The 22,193-nt window shown below is 39.3% G+C and overlaps 1 protein-coding gene across 6 annotated transcripts in view; it reads left to right on the top strand.

The window, feature by feature from the left end:
- The first annotated feature begins 3,442 nt into the window (after nt 1-3,442).
- The window catches only part of celf6 (CUGBP Elav-like family member 6), a 145,121-nt gene continuing 126,370 nt past the window's right edge, over nt 3,443-22,193 (top strand). For 3 of the 6 annotated variants that reach the window (XM_060878884.1, XM_060878882.1, XM_060878883.1), the window contains exons 1-2: nt 3,443-3,692; nt 15,512-15,594. In XM_060878884.1, coding sequence (XP_060734867.1) covers nt 3,443-3,692; nt 15,512-15,594 — 333 coding nt within the window. The remainder of the gene's footprint in view (nt 3,693-15,511; nt 15,595-22,193) is intronic. The other 3 variants (XM_060878887.1, XM_060878886.1, XM_060878885.1) reach the window with 1 other exon arrangement.

Here is a 22,193-nt window from a genome sequence, read left to right as displayed (position 1 = left end):
AAGAAGCCCGATGACACACTGGTGGACAAGACATCTTAAATATGCCTTTTAAATGAGCTCACAGTGTGTAAATTATTTTTTACAATTTAAAAACTATTTAGTATTCATGCACTATATGCCAGAGTACATAGTGCACAGTGTAAGTACATAGTGTGTAGCATGTCATTTGCTACACAGCTAATGATTTACGTTAAATGAAATTGATTTTAATTTTAAGTCTTTTGAATTTTTTACTAAAATCAGAAAATTAAATGGATGGTGCATGAAAGGGTTAAGATACATACGCTACATTGTACTAAAAGGTGAACCCTCGAGGGTACCCTTCCAATAACAGAGAAAAGTACAGTTTAGTGTACTTTATTGTAGTGCAGAAACATGCTTATTAATATTCTAGATGTACAAATTCATGCCTCAGTCACTGTTGCATGCAGTCACACCGAATAAACCTGAATGAAGCTGTTAGAAACAATAGTCTGCGCTTCGTTCTGACTCGGATTTGGAGTCTCTCAGTGGGTTCCACCTCCAGCTGCCAACGTTTTGCCTGAGTACTCTCTCCTCTCAGCTCTTCCAGCTGTGCAGGTGTTTTTTTCTTTTTTTTCCATTTCTTTACGCCAAGCCCATCATCTTCTCAAAGCATTTCTCTCTCTCTTGCTGTCTTGCAACAAAAGGTAAGCATGAGGCAACACGAGACTGGATAGCGTGTGGTAGCAGCGTCCCCCCTGTGAGATGTTTCGGAAGCCGTCACAGCTGCGAGGACGCCTGCTGCGAAATGACAGAGCGAAGGAAACAAAAATAAAAACAAAATAAGGCCAATAAGAATCACTGAGGTGGAATTAGTGATGGCTTTATGGAAATGAATACTAAGAAGCAGCCCATGGTGCGTACATGCCCCGCTCAGCACATTAACTCAATAGGAGATTTTTAAGAATGATGTAGACTGTTATATTATATATGTATATAATATGAAATTTTTGAATATGAATATTTAAGAGAGTATAAACATCAACTGGTTTGTCTCGTGGAGAGCTTCATGAGCACATCGCCTGCATAGCTGATGAACAGAAAGAGAGAATGCACGAAACAATAGCTGCTCTGATCCCATACAGTCTCAAGTGTGTCACTGTGATAGTTCATGTGTGAAAAGTGTGAAACGCACAAATGATTCATTTGACTACATTGTGTAGAATTTAATGAGGCTTTCAAATATGTCCAAATGTATTATTAAGTCAAACAGAAGTATTCTTTTATTATGAGTTATATGTACAGTTTATACAATATCAGATGATGTGTAGGTACAGTGTAGCAGACTAACCAAGTAGCAGCTAAAATATTTATACATTACATTAAGAAAAAGAAAAAAAGCTAGTAACCTACCTGTATTCAGGCATGAAGAGTCTTCTACTTTCTTTACATCAAACATAGAGATCAGGCCTATATGATCATATGGTTAAAAGTCACTTAGCCTGACTACTTATTTTAGAGAGCACTGATATATATTTAAGGTTTCTCTAATCCTAAACTGAATCACTTAACCTTCAAAGAATTGTTGGGAAATCCAGATCTCTATACCTAACTCATGTATCTATAGTGAGCAGCTTTTCTATTAGTTTCCCTCTAGTTACTTACTATATTTATTATGTTTGGTTAACAACAACATCAACAACAACAACAACAACAATAACAATAACAATAACAATAACAATAACAATAACAACAACAATAATAATAATAATAATAATAATAATAATAATAATAATAATAATAATAATAATAATAATAATAATAATAATAATAATAATAATAATAAAGTGACAGATAAATGTGTGGTGAGTAAGAAAGAAAGAAAGAAAGAAAGAAAGAAAGAAAGAAAGAAAGAAAGAAAGAAAGAAAGAAAAGGAAAGACTTGCAGTCTGCTAACAGTAGGAATGATTGAATGACTTCCTGAACTGCTCCTTTGCTGCAGCATAGCTGAATTAGTTTGGAGTTGTAAATACAAGGCTAGGTGTTTATGTGAGAGACAATCTATGATGAACAGTAGGTTTGCACAACCAGTTCCAGTGAGTCCGCATTGATTGTGATGACATTACAGCCTTTCTAAATAGTTTGTTCAGTCTGTTGGTGTCTCTACTTACCTATTTACCTCTAAGAAGACAAACAACAAACAAACAAACAATCAAATAAATAAACATATGAAGCATTCTGTTGTATACTCTGTCCTTTCTAGTAGACATCCTCAGACTACCCTGTCTAACTGGACTCCAAGATACGTATATGATTCTTCCATCTCTAAGACTAGCAATAATTATGAAGCAAATAAGAAAGATTAACCAATGTGCGTGATTCCTAATGAATTCGAGCTTGAGTAATTACTTAAGAGGAAAGTAGACCAATAAACATTGATGAGGAACTGCGTGAACGCGCTGCGTTTCAGCACCACGGACAGCAACAAGTGCGCGCGCTGCAGCGCAGTTATGGATCTTAATGCTTAGCTGTAACCTCTGGGTTTTATGTGCAAGAATAATCGGTAAAACAAAAAGTCTGTAATTATTAAACCAATGGACAAAAACAAACCAAGCAACAAAAAAAAAAAAAAAAAGGAAAACTCAAATGTGTGATTTTTATATCATTTTTTATACCATTGTATTATTACATTATTATATATTTTCTATTCGATTATGATTTTTTTTTTTAATTATAAAACGCTGTGTTATTTTGCTTTAAATAGCCTTCCCAATGTGTGTGTGTGTGTGTGTGTGTGTGTGTGTGTCCCGCCGTTTGCCTCCCCGATGTCCCCGAGCTCCCTTTCCACAAATGTTTGGATTCTCACTCCACCCCGCGGGCCTTCGTTTGTGCTGCCCTGCCATTGGCTGATCCGGACTTCATATGCAAATTTGCAACGCGAGGAGGCGGGGTCTAGACAAGAGCCTCCGAACATGACGTCACGCGGCAGAGTGGCAACTGACACACGGAGAAAAGAAACGGGAGTGAAAACTGGAAACGGGAGTGCGGGATGAAAAGAAAGCAAATAACATAAGAGATAGATAGATAGATAGATAGATAGAGAGAGAGAGAGAGAGAGAGAGAGAGAGAGAGAGAGAGAGGTGAAGAAAGGAAAAAGAGAAAGGAAGAAAAAAAATCAAAGAGAGAAATAAAGAGAGGCGCGTGCAGTTGGTTTGTGACAGGGTGGTGAGAGAAAGAGAGAGAGAGAGAGAGAGAGAGAGAGAGAGAGAGAGAGAGAGAGAGAGAGAGAGAGGTGGACTGTGTGTATGTGTGTATATACGAGAGAGGAGGGGGTGAGGGTGACAGGAAGGGAGGGAGGGAGAAAGTGAGAGAGAGTTTGTGTGTGTGAGTGAGTGAGAGAGAGAGAGAGAGAAAGAGAGAGAGAGAGAGAGAGAGAGAGAGAGAGAGAGAGAGAGAGAGAGAGAGAGAGAGAGAGAGAAAGATGGCTACAGTGGCGGCGAGCGGAGTGCAGCAAGAGAATGGCTTCAGCACCGCGAACAGCTCCAGCAGAATGAACGGCATTGCAATCGGTCAGAGCCCCATTCCCATGAAGGACCACGACGCCATCAAGCTGTTCGTGGGTCAAATCCCACGCAACCTGGAAGAGAAAGACCTCAAGCCGCTCTTTGAGGAATTCGGCAAGATCTACGAACTCACCGTGCTCAAAGACAGATTCACGGGAATGCATAAAGGTCGGTCAAATTCCGCTTTCATTTTCTGTCCTTTTCTGTCTCTTAACGCGAGGACATTTTGATATGCAGGACACAACGTAAGTACTTGCAACATTCTAGTGGACGTCTGCTTGTGTGTGAGCGCGTATGCATGCATGCGTGCGTATTTGTGTTCGTCTGTGTGTGTGTGTGTGGTCTGTACGTGTGTATAGTCGCACGTGTCCATGCATGCTCCCAGCCTTCCCACGTCCACGTGAATAGCAACTACTTCCCCAAAGATTATCTTCAGAACAATAACGCACTGAAGACCTCCAGAGCTCCAGTGATATTTATGTAATAAGGAGTATGCCGACATTTCAGTTAGACGACCTGGCATCGAGAGTGGAAGTTTTTTTTTTAAGGAGGACTCAAAAAGACGTCGGATTTATCTAAATAAATAAATAAATAAATAAAATAAACAAAGCAGACAAGGAACCACAAATAGTAGAAAGGGAGAAAAAACCGTCCTTTTATTTTTTAAGCAAAATATTTGAATTCAAAACATACTGTGACATGAACACAGCACCACTTATGTCAGGTCAAATCATCTCTATTAAACTGTCTAAATTTACTGAACAAAAAAAAATAATAATAAAAAGGGAAAAAACTTATAAGCAGATTAATACACGCTCTCATAAAAAAAGGAACCAATCTGTACATGTATCTTGTCACTGCTGTAGTGCCGTCAATGGGACTTCTTCCTTTTTCTTTAGTGTCTATGAAAACAATTACAAGCTAATAAGGTACATAATTAGACCATAAGAAACACTTTATTTTTAAAAGCTAATTAAAACCTAATTGAAGGTACACCACTGTTTCTCAGGGAAAAGACAAAAGCTGCAAATATCACAAGAGCGACAAGGAAAAGTACAGTTAGGTTAATTCTGAGTGAATAGTGACATTCATTTCAATTTCAAAATAAAAACAGCAAAATATAAAAGAATAAATGCAAAGCTGAAAGTCTTTTTTTATTTATTAAAATTGATAAATATGGATTTGTCAAGGGGGACTGTTTGTGCATATATTTGTTCTTGGATTACATTCAGTTAAGTTTGCATGACTGATTCTCCCATCTTACTATTTATTTATTTATTTATTTATTTATTTATTTATTTAGTGGGTTTTGCGATTGTGGTGAAGTGTCTCCTGAGGTCTCACAGCTCACTAATGCACAGCCACATGCCTTTGGAATTGAGAAAGAGCAGATTTTAACCTCACCGGATTACGTCGCTGTGAACAGTAGTGTAATGCCGTAATGCGAAAGGCACTGGTGTGTCGCTGAATAGTTACACAGACCCGCTGCTAATATCAGCGTCCTTGTATCGAGCCCTGAAGTTTATCCACACCTACCTTGTCTGTCTTTCACTGCCACGATCCTCGGCTCAGACGTGATCAATTACAAAGACGTTTTAGACTTTAGTCATTTCTGTGTGAGAGTGAGGATGGAGGAGCAAAACAAATCTGCAATGACTGAAGAAAATATGCAACAAATACAGGCCGGTACAATAAATATCTAACTTATATATCTAACAGTGATCCTATGTAAAGGAGTGACTTCTTAATGATCAGCCCCTCCTTTACATAGGATCACTGTGTATCACTGTGTATAACAGACCGTTCAGGTACACAGTATTACCTTTTCTACATGTTCATATCATTCAAACTAAGCACAGACAATGTTTCTTCTGCACATATGAGTGTTTTCTCAGCTCTAACACACCCGGTTCAGGCTTAGTCATGAGATGACTTGAATTCTGAGCAGTAATTAATAAAAATTAAACGGTGGTAGAGGATCAGGAATAAGAAGCACAGAGCTAAGATTGACTATCCTATCTGTGTGAAAAAGACGGGTGTTCTATATATAGAAAATATAGAATATTCTACTAACATGCTACTAGATTTTTACAGGTACTAGTTTTGTAGACAGTAAATAGGAGTGCTCTCCTTCATGCATACATGACACTCTGTGAGCAACAGTTTGCTGCAGCGGCCTCAGCATCTCAGACTGGGAGAATATCAAGAAGGTTAATACGAGAAAATTTATAGAAAATATTTGGATAAGTTTAAAATTTTAGAATTTGAAGGATGAAAATGAAAGTGGTAAGAAAGGCTTACATAATTAAAAAAAGATTTTAATATATTAGTATATGCATTAGACAGTAAGTGAACAGACAATTCTCTAAGATGCATTGCAAGCAGGAAAAATAGGCAAACATAAGAATCTGAGTGACTCTGACAAGCCAAATAGATGTCTAGACGACTGGGACAGAGCATCTCTAAAACAGCAGGTCTTGTGGGATGGCATGCAGAGTAATACACAGTGTTTAATACCTACCAAAATATGTCCAAGAAGGGTGAATGAGCAACAGGGTCATCGGCACCCAAAGCTCATTAATATGCATGGAGAGCGAAGGCTAGTCCGTCTGGTGGAATCCTACAGAAGAGCTACCATAACACTAATTGTGAAAGGTGTCAGAAGACACAGTGCAATACAGTTTGTTGTGTATGGAGCTGCATAGTGGTCAGAGTAACCCTACTGACCTCCTAAAAGCCCCTACAATGATCACGTGAGCATCAGAACTGGACCGTGGTGAAATGGAAGGCAGTGGCCTGGTCTGATGAAACATTTCATGTGGACGGCCAGTTGCGTGTGCACTGGAAGAAGAAGATAAATATGTATTACATAATATCTTTATTGTTATAATTCTGAAACATCTAAAGAACTAAAAATTACTTTGCATAATTAATTTCAAGTGATACAAATATTTTTAATCACAATGTTTATATAAATCATGGTCCCTATTTCAGTTAAGTCAAATAACGCCCTTTGGTTTGTAATTATTATAAAACTAAAGTCTTTATCAAACATTCTGCAGTATAAATAGCAATATTATTTAATTAATAACTAAATCAAAGTGCACCCAAAGCTGTTTATTGTAACACATGATATATAATTGCAATTTCAGCCTTTTCTGTTACTTTCAGCTGTTTGAATGTCCACTGCTCAGGTATTTTTAGCTAGCAGGTGAACATCCCCTGGAATACATCACCTTATTTTAGGGTGTGTGTGTGTGCGCATGTGCGTGTGTGTGCGTGTGCGTGTGTGTGTGCATGAGAGGTCCGTCTGCCGTGTCTGTAGGAGACAAATCATGGAGCCGGCTACAGTCATCGTTCAAATTTTTACCGGCCACTTCCTGAGCTCACAAAGGTCCTCCACTGTGGGATTGAGCCTGATCTGTGTAATGTTTAATTTTATCATTCATTACTTGTGCCCCAATAGTCTTGTATAAAAGATGTAATTGGTTTTAAATAGCTTTACAAATGGACTCTATTGCATACAAAAGTGCAAAAATGTCAGAGTAAAGATGGTTCTGCTTTAATGAGCCAGGATAGATTACGTGCTAAATAGAAAGACAGCTTTGTGGAGTGTTTTTCCTGCACTATGTTACTTCTACTTGTATTTTATTAATATTTTTTGTGATAATTAACAAGGAAAGTATTTGACAGCGCTGGCATCATTTAGTTATTTATATGATGTTTAATGAAGTTCCAGAGCAGGTGAATTTTTTGTGCACCGTGACATATTACAATCATTAAGTTATATCAATGTTTTGTTTGCAGTGTAATCAGAGGGAGAAATGTCTCTCTTTCTTTAGAAAGAGTATCTCTCAGGCTTCAGTAGGACAGTGTCTCTTTTTCTTCAGTAGGACAGTATCTCTCAGGCTTCAGTAGGACAGTATCTCTCAGGCTTCAGTAGGACAGTATCTCTTTTTCTTCAGTAGGACAATATCTCTCAGGCTTCAGTAGGACAGTATCTCTCAGGCTTCAGTAGGACAGTGTCTCTTTTTCTTCAGTAGGACAGTATCTCTCAGGCTTCAGTAGGACAGTATCTCTCAGGCTTCAGTAGGACAGTATCTCTCAGGCTTCAGTAGGACAGTGTCTCTTTTTCTTCAGTAGGACAGTATCTCTCAGGCTTCAGTAGGAGAGTATCTCTCAGGCTTCAGTAGGACAGTATCTCTCAGGCTTCAGTAGGACAGTATCTCTCAGGCTTCAGTAGGAGAGTATCTCTCAGGCTTCAGTAGGACAGTATCTCTCAGGCTTCAGTAGGACGGTATCTCTTTCTTCAGTAGGACAGTATCTCTCAGGCTTCAGTAGGACAGTATCTCTTTTTCTTCAGTAGGACAGTATCTCTTTTTCTTCAGTAGGACAGTATCTCTTTTTCTTCAGTAGGACAGTATCTCTTTTTCTTCAGTAGGACAGTATCTCTTTTTCTTCAGTAGGACAGTATCTCTTTTTCTTCAGTAGGACAGTATCTCTTTTTCTTCAGTAGGACAGTATCTCTTTTTCTTCAGTAGGACAGTATCTCTTTTTCTTCAGTAGGACAGTATCTCTCAGGCTTCAGTAGGACAGTATCTCTTTCTTCAGAGGAAGAGTATCTTAGGTCACACCTCCATCACTGACATAAGGCTACACCTCCATCACTGACAAAAGGTCACACCTCCATCACTGACATACAGGTCACACCTCCATCGCTGACATAAGGTCACACCTCCATCACTGACATAAGGTAACACCTTCATCACTGACATACAGGTCACACCTCCATCACTGACATACAGGTCACACCTCCATCACTGACATACAGGTCACACCTCCATCACTGACATACAGGTCACACCTCCATCGCTGACATAAGGTCACACCTCCATCACTGACATAAGGTAACACCTTCATCACTGACATACAGGTCACACCCTCATGACTGACATACAGGTCACACCTCCATCACTGACATATAGGTCACACCTCCATCACTGACATACAGACCCTACCTCTACCACTGACATACAGTTAACACCTCAATCACTGACATAAGGCTACACCTCCATCACTGACAAAAGGTCACACCTCCATCACTGACATACAGGCCACAAATCCATCACTGACATACAGGTCACACCTCCATCTCTGGACATACAGGTCACACCTCCATCACTGACATACAGGTCACACCTCCATCACTGACATACAGGTCACACCTCCATCACTGACATACAGGTCACACCTCCATCACTGACATACAGGCAATACCTCCATCACTGACATAAGGTCACACCTCCATCACTGACATAAGGCCACACCTCCATCACTGACATAAGGCTACACCTCCATCACTGACAAAAGGTCACACCTCCATCACTGACATACAGGTCACACCTCCATCGCTGACATAAGGTCACACCTCCATCACTGACATAAGGTAACACCTTCATCACTGACATACAGGTCACACCTCCATGACTGACATACAGGTCACACCTCCATCACTGACATACAGGCCACACCTCCATCACTGACATAAGGTCACATCTCCATCACTGACATAAGGTCACACCTTCATCACTGACATACAGACCGCACCTCTACCACTGACATACAGTTAACACCTCAATCACTGACATAAGCTCACACCTCCATCACTGACATACAGGTCACACCTCCATCTCTGGACATACAGGTCACACCTCCATCGCTGACATACAGGTCACACCTCCATCACTGACATAAGGTCACACCTCCATCGCTGACATACAGGTCACACCTCCATCACTGACATACAGGTCACACCTCCATCTCTGGACATACAGGTCACACCTCCATCGCTGACATACAGGTCACACCTCCATCACTGACATAAGGTCACACCTCCATCTCTGGACATACAGGTCACACCTCCATCACTGACATACAGGTCACACCTCCATCACTGACATACAGGTCACACCTCCATCACTGACATACAGGTCACACCTCCATCACTGACATACAGGCAATACCTCCATCACTGACATAAGGTCACACCTCCATCACTGACATAAGGCCACACCTCCATCACTGACATAAGGCTACACCTCCATCACTGACAAAAGGTCACACCTCCATCACTGACATACAGGTCACACCTCCATCGCTGACATAAGGTCACACCTCCATCACTGACATAAGGTAACACCTTCATCACTGACATACAGGTCACACCTCCATGACTGACATACAGGTCACACCTCCATCACTGACATACAGGCCACACCTCCATCACTGACATAAGGTCACATCTCCATCACTGACATAAGGTCACACCTTCATCACTGACATACAGACCGCACCTCTACCACTGACATACAGTTAACACCTCAATCACTGACATAAGCTCACACCTCCATCACTGACATACAGGTCACACCTCCATCTCTGGACATACAGGTCACACCTCCATCGCTGACATACAGGTCACACCTCCATCACTGACATAAGGTCACACCTCCATCGCTGACATACAGGTCACACCTCCATCACTGACATAAGGTCACACCTCCATCACTGACATAAGGCCACACCTCCATCACTGACATAAGGTTACACATACATGACTGACATAAGGCCACACCTATATCACTGACATACAGGTCACACCTCCATCGCTGACATACAGGTCACACCTCCATCATTGACATACAGGTCACACCTCCATCACTGACATACAGGTCACACCCCCATCACTGACATACAGGTCACACCTCCATTACTGACATAAGGTCACACCTCCATTACTGACATACAGGTCACACCTCCATCACTGACATACAGGTCACACTTCCATCACTGACATAAGGCCACAGCTCCACCACTGACATACGGGTCAGACCTCCATCACTGACATAAGGCCACACCTCCATCACTGACATACAGGTCACACCTCCATCATTGACATATAGGTCACACCTTTATCACTGACATACAGGTCACACCTCCATCACTGACATAAGGTCACACCTCCATCGCTGACATACAGGTCACACCTTTATCACTGACATACAGGTCACACCTCCATCACTGACATAAGGTCACACCTCCATCACTGACATACAGGTCACACCTCCATGACTGACATAAGGTCACACCACCATCATTGACATACAGGTCACACCTCCATCACTGACATACAGGTCACACCACCATCATTGACATACAGGTCACACCACCATCACTGACATACAGGTCACACCACCATCATTGACATACAGGTCACACCTCCATCACTGACATACAGGTCACACCACCATAACTGACATACAGGTCACACCTCCATCACTGACATACAGGTCACACCACCATCACTGACATACAGGTCACACCACCATCATTGACATACAGGTCACACCTCCATCACATCATTAGATCTGACATAACAGCATGTATGCATCCATACTTGTAACTGAAAAATAATCACAACCAGTTTCTTCTTTCATTGACATAAAATGCGTTGCCATGTGAACTGGTTTCTAAAATCTGCACAACTTGCTTTAAAAAAAAAGTCTTATACACAATGAACCATTGCTTGGATAAAAATGACCGGAAACGAAATAAGCAGTTCACAGTGGACTTTAGCTGATCTCTAAGGTCATTATCCTTAATTAACATGCTCATGTTCATGCTCATGTTTAAGCTTTTTCATACAGAAATCACACAGATTAGTAATTTAGCCATGTTTAAAGAATGTAGACAGCCGAAGCTGGCTGATACGATCTCATGTTTACAGACATAAACTCATTATAATCCTTATGAAAAAATATAAGTAAAGGTTAAGGTTAAGGTTAGGGGTTGGGGCTCGCAGTTTTACATCAACCACATCAGTTCAGATTCATCTAAATTATAATGTCCTGTTAATCCACAGATAGAAGCATCACTGAAATCTACTTTTAACACAGGACAATAATAATTATTATGTCCTTGGAAATGTAATATATATAATATATAAAAATATAGGGGGCACGGTGGCTTAGTGGTTAGCACGTTCGCCTCACACCTCCGGGGTTGGGGGTTCGATTCCCGCCTCCACCTTGTGTGTGTGGAGTTTGCATGTTCTCCCCGTGCCTCGGGGGTTTCCTCCGGGTACTCCGGTTTCCTCCCCCGGTCCAAAGACATGCATGGTAGGTTGATTGGCATCTCTGGAAATTGTCCCTAGTGTGTGATTGAGTGAGTGAATGAGAGTGTGTGTGTGCCCTGCGATGGGTTGGCACTCCGTCCAGGGTGTATCCTGCCTTGATGCCCGATGACGCCTGAGATAGGCAAAGGCTCCCCGTGACCCGAGGTAGTTCGGATAAGCGGTAGAAAATTAATGAATGAATATAAAAATATATAATTCTGTTTTGGGTTTTAGTTGTAAAATAGTCTATACTAAATATAAGGGTATGTGACACATAACAATAATTTCACTACTAGATTTGGGGTGTGGCACGTTCTTGTATCAGGAATTTATACTGAGAGTCTCGAACAAGGACAGAGCTATCTTGACTCTGAAAACTACAGCCTCATCATCATCATCATCAATTGCATGATAACCATAGAAACAAAACAACACAAACATTTATCGGGTCTCTTTTATTCTGTAATGACTTTTAAATGATTTCTGGAAATAAAGCTTTGACATTGCTGATAAAAATGCCTGAAATATGTTGGTCTGAGGCACCAGGAGCATCAGCGTGAATGATGACACTGTATGAAACTGCTAAAAGTGAGAGGGATTTATTCGACGCTGGCTTGTCCATAGGGACAGACGGGATGAGAGCAACCTGTTTTGAGTGGTCGCCAATTTAAAAAAATAAAAACAACGAAATAAAAATAAAAATTGTCTATTTGAGATCCACTTAAAAAAATCGCTCGATCGTCTCCTACGCCGTCAGCCACATACTGTACGAAGCCTCTCGAATTCATTTACTTTGAGTTTATGTTGTCAATAATATTCATAAGCCACAAAACCACACTATTCTTTTAACAGGAAAATTTCTTTAAAAAGAAACATTTCTTTCTCTGCTTCTCAATTCTTCCACATTATCATGATGATTATCAAGTAGCTCAAGGGATTATCATGATTCTCACTCCAATCTGCATCGATGGGATTTTTTTCCTTTCCAAAAGCAAAATTTCTAATAAGGCAACATTAGAATGGATCACGGTTGCAGCTCTGTTTTATATATATAAAAAAAAAAATTGAAATTGAAATGCTGGGTTTTTCCCCCTTCGCCGTTTTCTTTTCCTATTTACATGTATTTAACCAGAGAGAATGAAAATGAGCCCTGATTAAATAACTCACTTCTGTTCATATTCCTTGAACATTTTTAAAACTTTGAGTTAGACATTATAAAATACTTACCCAGATCTAGAGATTATTATTGCATTTGTTCCACCTCATCATAGCAAACTCTGGCTTTTTTTTATGTAATTATGTAGCTCTGGAATATCTCTGTATTAAGTTAGGTTGTTATTGTGTGCTCACACAGAGATACTTGCTTGCATTGATAGAAGCAACTTGAATGCACTGATGGACATTTATGTTTCATTGAGATAAAATGTAAAGGAGTATTCCGAGCTGTAAACTTTGGAATATTTATCTAGTGTCACATGGCATGATCAAATGGATGCAAATGCTTTAATAACTAAAGAAGTCACAAAAATAGGGATATGCAAAAGTATTGGAACAGTCAAGAAACAAATGAGAAATTAAGAATAGGCAAAAGTATTAGGAAAAAAACAAACAAAAAAATTAATAAATGCATAAAATAAAAAAAAATAAAAACACCACAAAAGGAACAGTAAAAATCATTAGAACAGTTAAAAGAAAATAAGATTAGAACAAAAAAAATTAATGGGCAAATACATTGGAACATGAAATAAAAAGAAATAGAAAAAAAATTTGGAAAAGTCAGAAAAAAAAAATTTAAGTATTGCAACAGACATAAAAGGAAACAGGCAAAAGTATCAGAACAGTTACAGAAAATTAGAAACAGGCAAAAGTATCAGAACAGTATTGAAAAAAAAAAAAAGGGAACAGGCAAAAGAGGAAAAAGTATCAGGAAAGTTATAAAACTGGGAACGAACTAAAGTATCACAGCGGTTAAAAAAAAATCTGATGTGCTCAAATGTGATGAAAATGTGGCGAGGATTTAAAGAAGAAGCTGACTGAGCACTCATCTGCTCTGCCTACTGTAACATCTACAGCCTCACTGTAATATGTGCACTTCTTTCTTATATCCATAAAACGTTTGCTTATGTAAGACCGTAGAATTGTGGATTTCAATCGGCTAAGATGATTAATAAATACACAGATAGTTTCTGGTTTACTGTGTTTAATATCGACCTCAGATGGCATTCTACGACATTTTGATGTCAATCTGAAAGAGAAGCAGTGGTCCTGCATTTAAGACTGATCTTCACTTTAGCTGATGAAACATGCAAGAAATTTGATTATTCCCGCAATCAACCTTGGAATTAGGACAATTCCAACTTAAGCTACAAAGTGGTATAAAAAACACAGACAGAAACTATTCAGTAAAATGCAGTTAGAAATAAATGCTGCACTTGTTGTTTACTGTTTGTGCTTTAAGCAGCCATATTGATTTGATGTCATCTGTTGACCTCGTCATCGTGAAGACCGTCTCTCGTTCCCTAGCAGGAAGTCCAGGATAATCGGGAGTTTTGTTTGGTCAAAAATGATAAGTCATGAGTTTTGAATATTGATGTGCATAATTCGTGTATTAAATCCTGACTACACACACACACACACACACACACACACACACACACACACACACACACACACACACACACACACACACATGTAACTCAACTCTAATACAGCCTGCAGTCACTGAAGGCTAGTTCAGGACTAAATGGTGATTTGGGGGCTTGTGTTCCCCTGGGAAAGCCTTATATCACTGTGGGAATAACACCGAGCTTTAAAGTAAAGAGTAATACCGAAGTGATATAGTGCAGGTCATAGTGTAGCATCTCTCTGATTCCTGTGAGTACAAAAGACCATCATTTCCTGGTCAGCTTATCACACCCCTTTTTCACTTACAAACCAGTGAACAGTTTATTCTCCATTTACTACATTAAAGACGATGCAAACTGATTATCAGGAGTGGAAGTGAACATCTTTGGTGATTAATATCTAAACATAAGCAGAATGTAACATAGCATGTGTCAGTGACTTAAACGGGACTTTTATCCTCAACATTTATACCATTTAACATTGATCCTCAAGATCTGATTATGTAAGTGTGTGATGTCAGTTTACAGTTCTGTGTTCATAAAGGATAAACCTAAATAAAAAATTATGTATCCTTTTATTTCAGTGTGAATGCATTTAAAATTATTCTAATAATATAAATATTATTGATAATATTTCTGCTGCCAATGAGTGGTTATATTATGAATACCATTATTATTATTATTATTATTATTATTATTATTATTATTATTATTATTATTATTATTATTATTATATTGTTGTTGTTGTTATAAAACAAAGAACAAACACTAAATAAAACAAACAAACAACAACAAAAAAAATTAAACCAGAAAAAGACTTAGAATAAAGATTAAATAACAAAAAAGTAAAAAGAATAAACAAACTAAATATTTTAAAAGTGAAACATTTAATAAAACAAACAAACAAACAAACAAACAAATAAATAAATAAATTCTAGAAAGTAAATAATTAATTAAATAAACTTTACTAGACAGACTTAACAGTAAACAAAAACAAACAAACAAACAACAATAAACAAAACAAAAAAATAATACAAAATCTCTTTTTCTCTATTTTTATTTATTTATTTATTTATTTATTTATTTATTTATTTATTTATTTATTTTGCTGAAGGCTTTTGATCATTTCAGATTGACACCCTCACTGACTTGGCATCTGATTGTGTGTTTGTGTTTGTGTGTGTTTACAGGATGTGCCTTTCTAACTTACTGTGCCAGGGAGTCTGCACTGAAGGCCCAGAGTGCTCTCCATGAGCAGAAGACTCTGCCTGGGGTATGTTCCCTCTCTTTTCTTCTCTCTCGCTTTCTCTCTCACTCTCTCTCTCTCCTGCCTCCTGGGCTGCTGAGTCCTCGACTGAACCCATAATCTAACCAATACAAATCATGTCAATCGAAGTCCTGTGTTTCTGGAGCGGATTGGCCGTGTGCCATGCCTGCTCAGTCTTGATGCTGTCTGATCTCGCTATTCTCCTTAATGATGCTCCATGAGGCTTCTCCTGGTCCTTACGTGGGTGTGGAGGCGTAACGCTACTATCCTCCAATACACAGCATTTCCAAACCCACTCTACTTGATCTTAGATGTTGTCAGAAGCAATCCTCATCTTTAAAATGCACTTTAAAGCTAAAATTTTCGGACACCCTGCTGGGATTTTACAGAGGATGCTGTAGGTTCTAATCTCTAGTGTATCTCTTTGTTCTTCATAGAGATTCGCTATTGCCTTGTGCCATATTCAGCCCAATACAATTCTTACCTACAGACACTTTCTGGATATGTTCAGTATCATAAACAACAGGTTTACAACATTTGATATCCAATGTAGGTTATAACCTATTATACCACAGCGAGGTAGACATCTCAAATCTGATTGGGCAGAAGGTGTGGGTTAAGTTTGCATAACTGAAGCTCAGACTTTAGCATTATATTATATAGCTTTATATTGATGCACTGTTTCTAACAGATTATTGTTGCTATAGTAACAGCTCAGACACAGAGACTTGTACAGCAGACATAATCTAAATAGGATTGCAGACTGGAAGGTCAGTTTGAAACATGGCACAGTTTGTTGGAAAACTTGGTACTGTGAATGCTGTCATGTGGTACTGAACCCGAGACAATGTGGAGGAGGTGTGGAGGGTTGAACCTGCACTCGTGCTTGTGTCTGCACTAGATCAGGAAGTAAATTAACCTGTGCTTGTGTGTTTTATCTGATTATGTCATCATTTGTATACACAAGTCGTGGCCTAATGGTTAGAGAGTTTGACTCCTAACCCTAAGGTTGTGGGTTTGAGTCTCGGGCTAGCAATACCATGACTTAGGTGCACTTGAGCAAGGCACCGAACCCCCTTTCTCTGCATTTAACCCACTTTGGATGGGTTAAATGCAGAGAACGAATTCTGAGTATGGGTCACCATACTGTACTTAGCTGTATGTCATGTCACGTCACGACACGTCACGTCACATTACAACCGTGAGTAGCAGAAGAGGTGACCTGACTACGATATCTTACTGTGCATTAAAAAAAAGAAGATTGGCTAAAGTGATTCAGGTTTTGGGTTGAGGATTGGGGTTCAAGCCCCAGCACTGCCAAGATGACCTTGCTGGGCCCTTTAGCAAGGCCCTTAACTATTTCTAATTCAGGGTTCGATAGAATCAAGTGAGTCAAGTGAAATAGTACTCACAGCTAATTGAGCTAGCTAGTATTATTCGTGTGTTGGATTGAATCAGCACGTCTGTCTAAGTTTCTAGAGCAGGTGTCAATCAAACACGCCGTTCTTTAGCGTTCTGTGCTACCTCGCTCAACCCTGGAACTCCCCTTATTCCTTTCATTTCTCATTTAGTTTCAAATGTCACTTGTTATTGCCTTCCTGTTCCCCTTCCTGCAGGATAATTGCTGTCATGACCTATTCTTGCCATACTACAGCCACAGCTAATTGCTAAGCTAACGGACACGTTTAGCGGCTGAGCTTCATCCAGGTTCTGAACACGTTCATGTGCAGACTTTCTGCCTTGTGCAGCGTGAGATGACGTGTTGCGTGGGTTTGGAGATGATATGATTGTGAGGGATTTTTTTCTTTTTTCTTTTTTTTGCTGTTAGAAATTTCACAGCCCAGAAAGAGCATGCATGTGTGTGTTATTAGAAAAGAAGACAGGTACAGAATGAGGCCATTTATTATCATTACGTTCTTCGTTTCCTTTCCTGTTCCTCCCCAATCTCTCTTTCTATCTGTCGTATGCACATTGTCCTTTATGCGGTGTAAAGATCTATCCGCTGTCAGTTTTGCCAAATGATTTTTTTAGAATGCGTAATTGCTTGCATCCAGCATCCGACCAACACACGATGATGATGAAGTCATGCACTTTACGCTGCTCTTCAATAGAAAAATGCAGTGTACTGTTGCCTCACACACGACTGTTACACTTCCAGATGCTGCACATCTGTCTTCTTCACAGGGACTGACAGGGTCAGGGCACCACTTCTCTTCCAACTCTATCTATCTATCTATCTATCTATCTATCTATCTATCTATCTATCTATCTATCTATCTATCTATCTATCTATCTAGCTAGCTAGCTAGCTAGCTAGCTATGTTTATTTATTTATTTGTAAATTGTAAAACAGAGCAGGATTTTCTTCTATTCTAAATGTATAAGGAACGCAAAAAAAGTGCACTTCTCCATTAAAAAAATAAACTCCTTATATATGAGATTAAAACAATGGATATGTTTTTCTTTGAAAAAGTAAAATGTATAAGAGATGCAGACCTTTTAAATAGTATTCATTTATTTAATTATTTTATTTAATCTGAAATAGTGGCAATTTTTTCTTTCAAAATGTGTGTGTGTGTGTGTGTGTGTGTGTGTGTGTGATGGGTAGAGTTGGGGATCTGGGCTCTGTGTGTGTGTGTGTGTGTGTGATGGGTAGAGTTGAGGATCTGGGCTCTGTGTGTGTGTGTGTGTTTGTATGCAGTGAAAGTGTGGAAGGATAGAAAACAACAGCACTGTCTTCAGAAAAGCTCAATCAAATCTAGCAACCAGACTCATCAAACAGACAAGTTAATCACACACAAGTGAACACACACACATGCACACACACGCACACACACTATTTCCTTTGCTCATTCTCTCTATACTCATAGAGACACACACACGTAGACATGCTTTCAGACAGTTGCGAGGTTAAGAGCTGAGACTTAAGCAAGAAAGATGCCCTGCATATCGATGAGTCATTCTAAAGTGTCGAGCAAAGGACAAATATAATTACACACACACACCACAGACACACACACACCACCTACACACCCACACACACATAGACACACAGGTTCTCTGAAACAGTGGAACACAGGAGGGTCAGCCTCTTCATCAGCACGCTGAAAGGATTAACCATGCTACGCTCAGCTTATCAGCGCTCACTTTTAAGGGAGTGACCTTGCTGCTGTTTTTGTCCTCATTAAAAGAGAAAGAGAAAGAGAGAGTGTGTAAGAGAGAGAGAGAGAGAGAGAGAGAGAGAGAGAGTGTGTAAGAGAAAGAGAGAGAGAGAGAGACAGAGAGAGAGAGAGAGAGAGAGAGAGAGAGAGAGAGAGAGAGGGAGCTGAGCCCATCACATCAGCTATGGGGATTTGGTGATGACAAAAGTGTGTGTGATGCATAAACCTTGTGAAAACATTGTCATATTTTTGGTGTTCCACTATGTTGAGCATCTAGATTGTGTGTGTGTGTGTGTGTGTGTGTGTGTGCGTGGGTGTGTGTGTAAAATGATCTTACACAAAAGACTAGAATGAAGGGATATGAGAGGATGCTGTCGGAAATAGCACCAAGACATTTTAACACGTGTGCGTGCACACACACACACACACACACACACACACACACATTCAGTGAAGAAATCACACTTTACATCTGGCATATAACCCAGCTGCTGCGTGTGTATGAGAGGGAACAAAAGGAAGGCGGCAGGAAGAGAGAAAAAGGAAGAAATGAGAATAGAAAGAAAAGATGAACTTATTTTCACAGAACGAATCTTTACAGTCTCACTGCTCCACTTAGTTCCTCATGCACTTATTTATCACACGATACGATTCGCTGTCGTTCTCTGGGGTTGTTTTAGTCACTCCAACTGACCCATCCAATGGGTGTTTTTTTTTTCCATTTTTCTGTCATGATAAAAACATCCCTAATTTTGTGTTCTACTAAATGAACAATGAATTATAATTAATAAATAGATACTCTAGATATATTAGAACTGTACACTGGCTGTAGAAAGGGGTGGAGACTACATAGGAGGTGTGGCTAGGAAACAGCCAATCAAATCATCTCATTTCAGCTCTTTTTTAAAAACTCAATTGTAGTAAAAAAGTCACAGCCTCAAACACACACTGCTGGCAGAAACTCTGATGCATGTGACACAAAATTCTAAACACTTCAGGAGTTTCTGAGTCATCATCTGATGGAAAACGCCTGGAAACTAAGCCGTCGTGATGCTTTAAGTCGAAGTGTCCAGAGTTTTTGATTAAAATCTCAGAGAGTTCATGATTAGGAAAAAATCCTGTGTGAGCTATAAATATGTTAGCAGCCTTAGGCTCACTTTGAGGAAGGTCTTTGTTCATGTGAGCTTGTTGTCAGATGGTCAGGCTGATTCATATATGACGAATGTGTAGTCATTGTGTTTATACCGCAGTGTGATTCGGTTCTTCAATCCGATTGGACGGAAAATTTCCCAGCTCAGGACAGAAGAGCTTAGGCCTGAGAGAGAGAGAGAGAGAGAGAGAGAGAGAGAGAGAGACAGAGATGGTAGAGCTGAGAATCTGGGCTTTGGTTGTGTGTGTTTATGTGTGTGTGTGTTTGTGTGTGTAGCTGGTAGAACTAATGATTTGGACTCAATTGTGTGTATGTGTGTGTATATGTGTGTGAGTGTATATGTGTGTATATACAGTGAGTGCAGCTGATGATTTGGCTTCTGCTTATGTGTGTGTGTGTATGGCTGGTAGGGCTCATGATTTGGACTCCATTGTGTGCGTGTTTATGTGTGTGTGTGTATGGCTGGTAGAACTGATGATTTGGACTCCATTGTGTGTGTATGTTTTTGAGTGTATATGTGTGTATATACAGTGAGCACAGCTGATGAACTGGCCTATGTTTATGTGTGTGTGTGTGTGCGCATGTGTGTGTGTGTGTGTGTGTGTGTGTGTGTGTGTGTGTGTGTTTGGCTGGTAGAACTGATGATCTTTACTCTGTTGTGTCTGTGTGTGTGTATGTGTGTGAATGTGTGTGTATGGCTGGTAGAACTGATGATTTGACTCCACTGTGTGTATGTGTGTATGTTTGTGAGTATATACTGTATGTGTATGTGTGTGTATATACAGTGAGCACAGCTGATGATCTGGCCTCTGTTTATGTGTGTGTGGGTGTGTGTGTGTGTGTGTGTGTGTATGGCTGGTAGAACTGATGATCTGTACTCTGTTGTGTCTGTGTGTGTGAATGTGCGTGTATGGCTGGTAGAACTGATGATTTGGACTCCACTGTGTGTATGTGTATGTGTATGTTTGTATGTGTGTGAGTGTATATGTGTATGTGTGTATGTGTGTGAGTGTATATGTGTATGTGTGTGTATATACAGTGAGCACAGCTGATGAACTGGCCTCTGTTTATGTGTGTTTGTGTGTGTATGTGTGTGTGTGTGTGTATGGCTGGTAGAACTGATGATCTGTACTCTGTTGTGTCTGTGTGTGTGAATATGTGTGTGAATATGTGTGTGTATGGCTGGTAGAACTGATGATTTGACTCCACTGTGTGTATGTGTGTATGTGTGTGAGTGTATATGTGTATGTGTGTATATACAGTGAACACAGCTGATGATATGGCCTCTGTTTATGTGTGTGTGTGTGTGTGTGTGTGTGTGGCTGGTAGAACTGATGATCTGTACTTCGTTGTGTCTGTGTGTGTATGTGTGTGTATGGCTGGTAGAACTGATCATTTGGACTCCACTGTGTGTATGTGTGTGAGTGTATATGTGTATATACAGTCAGCAGAGTATGTGTATATGTGATGGGTATAGCTAAGGATCTGGCCTCTCTTTGTGTTTGTGTGTATCATGCTTCTGTGATGCCTTTTAATTCAGTAAATCTGCTACTTAATTTGTTTTGTCAGAAGTTTTATTGATTCTATTCATTATATATGACTTTCTGCATGCAATGATGCATCAGCTGTCTGGTGCACATTTAATAGCCACAACAGAAACCCTTTTTTTTTTTTTAAATTATTACAAATAATAAAAAAAATAAAATAAAATTCATTTAGCTATATTTAATTCGTAATTACACTGAGCTAAATGTTTGTTTTTATTGAAATTAGAAAATCCGCAGACTCAAATATACTAATAGAATTATATCTGAAATGTAATCCTGCTAGTTTTAGATTAAATTGTTAATGGATTTTCAATATTCCTGTCATGACAATCTGCCTTTAGATTAAATTTGCCTGAATAAAATATGGCTGACAAACATGGCCACCAAAACTACAACGTTTTGCACAACGTTCTTCTTTGAGCTTAGAAAACATTGTGGAATTAATTCATGCAGCATCTCTAGTTAAACGTTAAAGTCAAGGAAATGGTTATTGAAATACAAGCAAATTGTTTCAGATCATTTAAGCATTTACAATAAAGTATGTTAATTCTGTACACAAAATTATACAATTACAATAATCACAACGTCACCTGATGCACAAGCTTTGTTCATTTTCAAGAAGTAGAGTTAAAAAACATTGCTGTGTTTTGTGTGGTTTATTAACAGAACCTGTGTCTTGTTCTAATCAAAGTGATTTGAACGCATCTGAAGTCGTAATTACGACTTCCCGAGTCGTACAAATAGGAG

This window comes from Tachysurus vachellii, chromosome 9, assembly GCF_030014155.1.
Source record: "Tachysurus vachellii isolate PV-2020 chromosome 9, HZAU_Pvac_v1, whole genome shotgun sequence".
Taxonomy (NCBI): Eukaryota; Metazoa; Chordata; class Actinopteri; order Siluriformes; family Bagridae; genus Tachysurus; species Tachysurus vachellii.
This window is presented reverse-complemented; position numbering and strand designations above follow the sequence as displayed.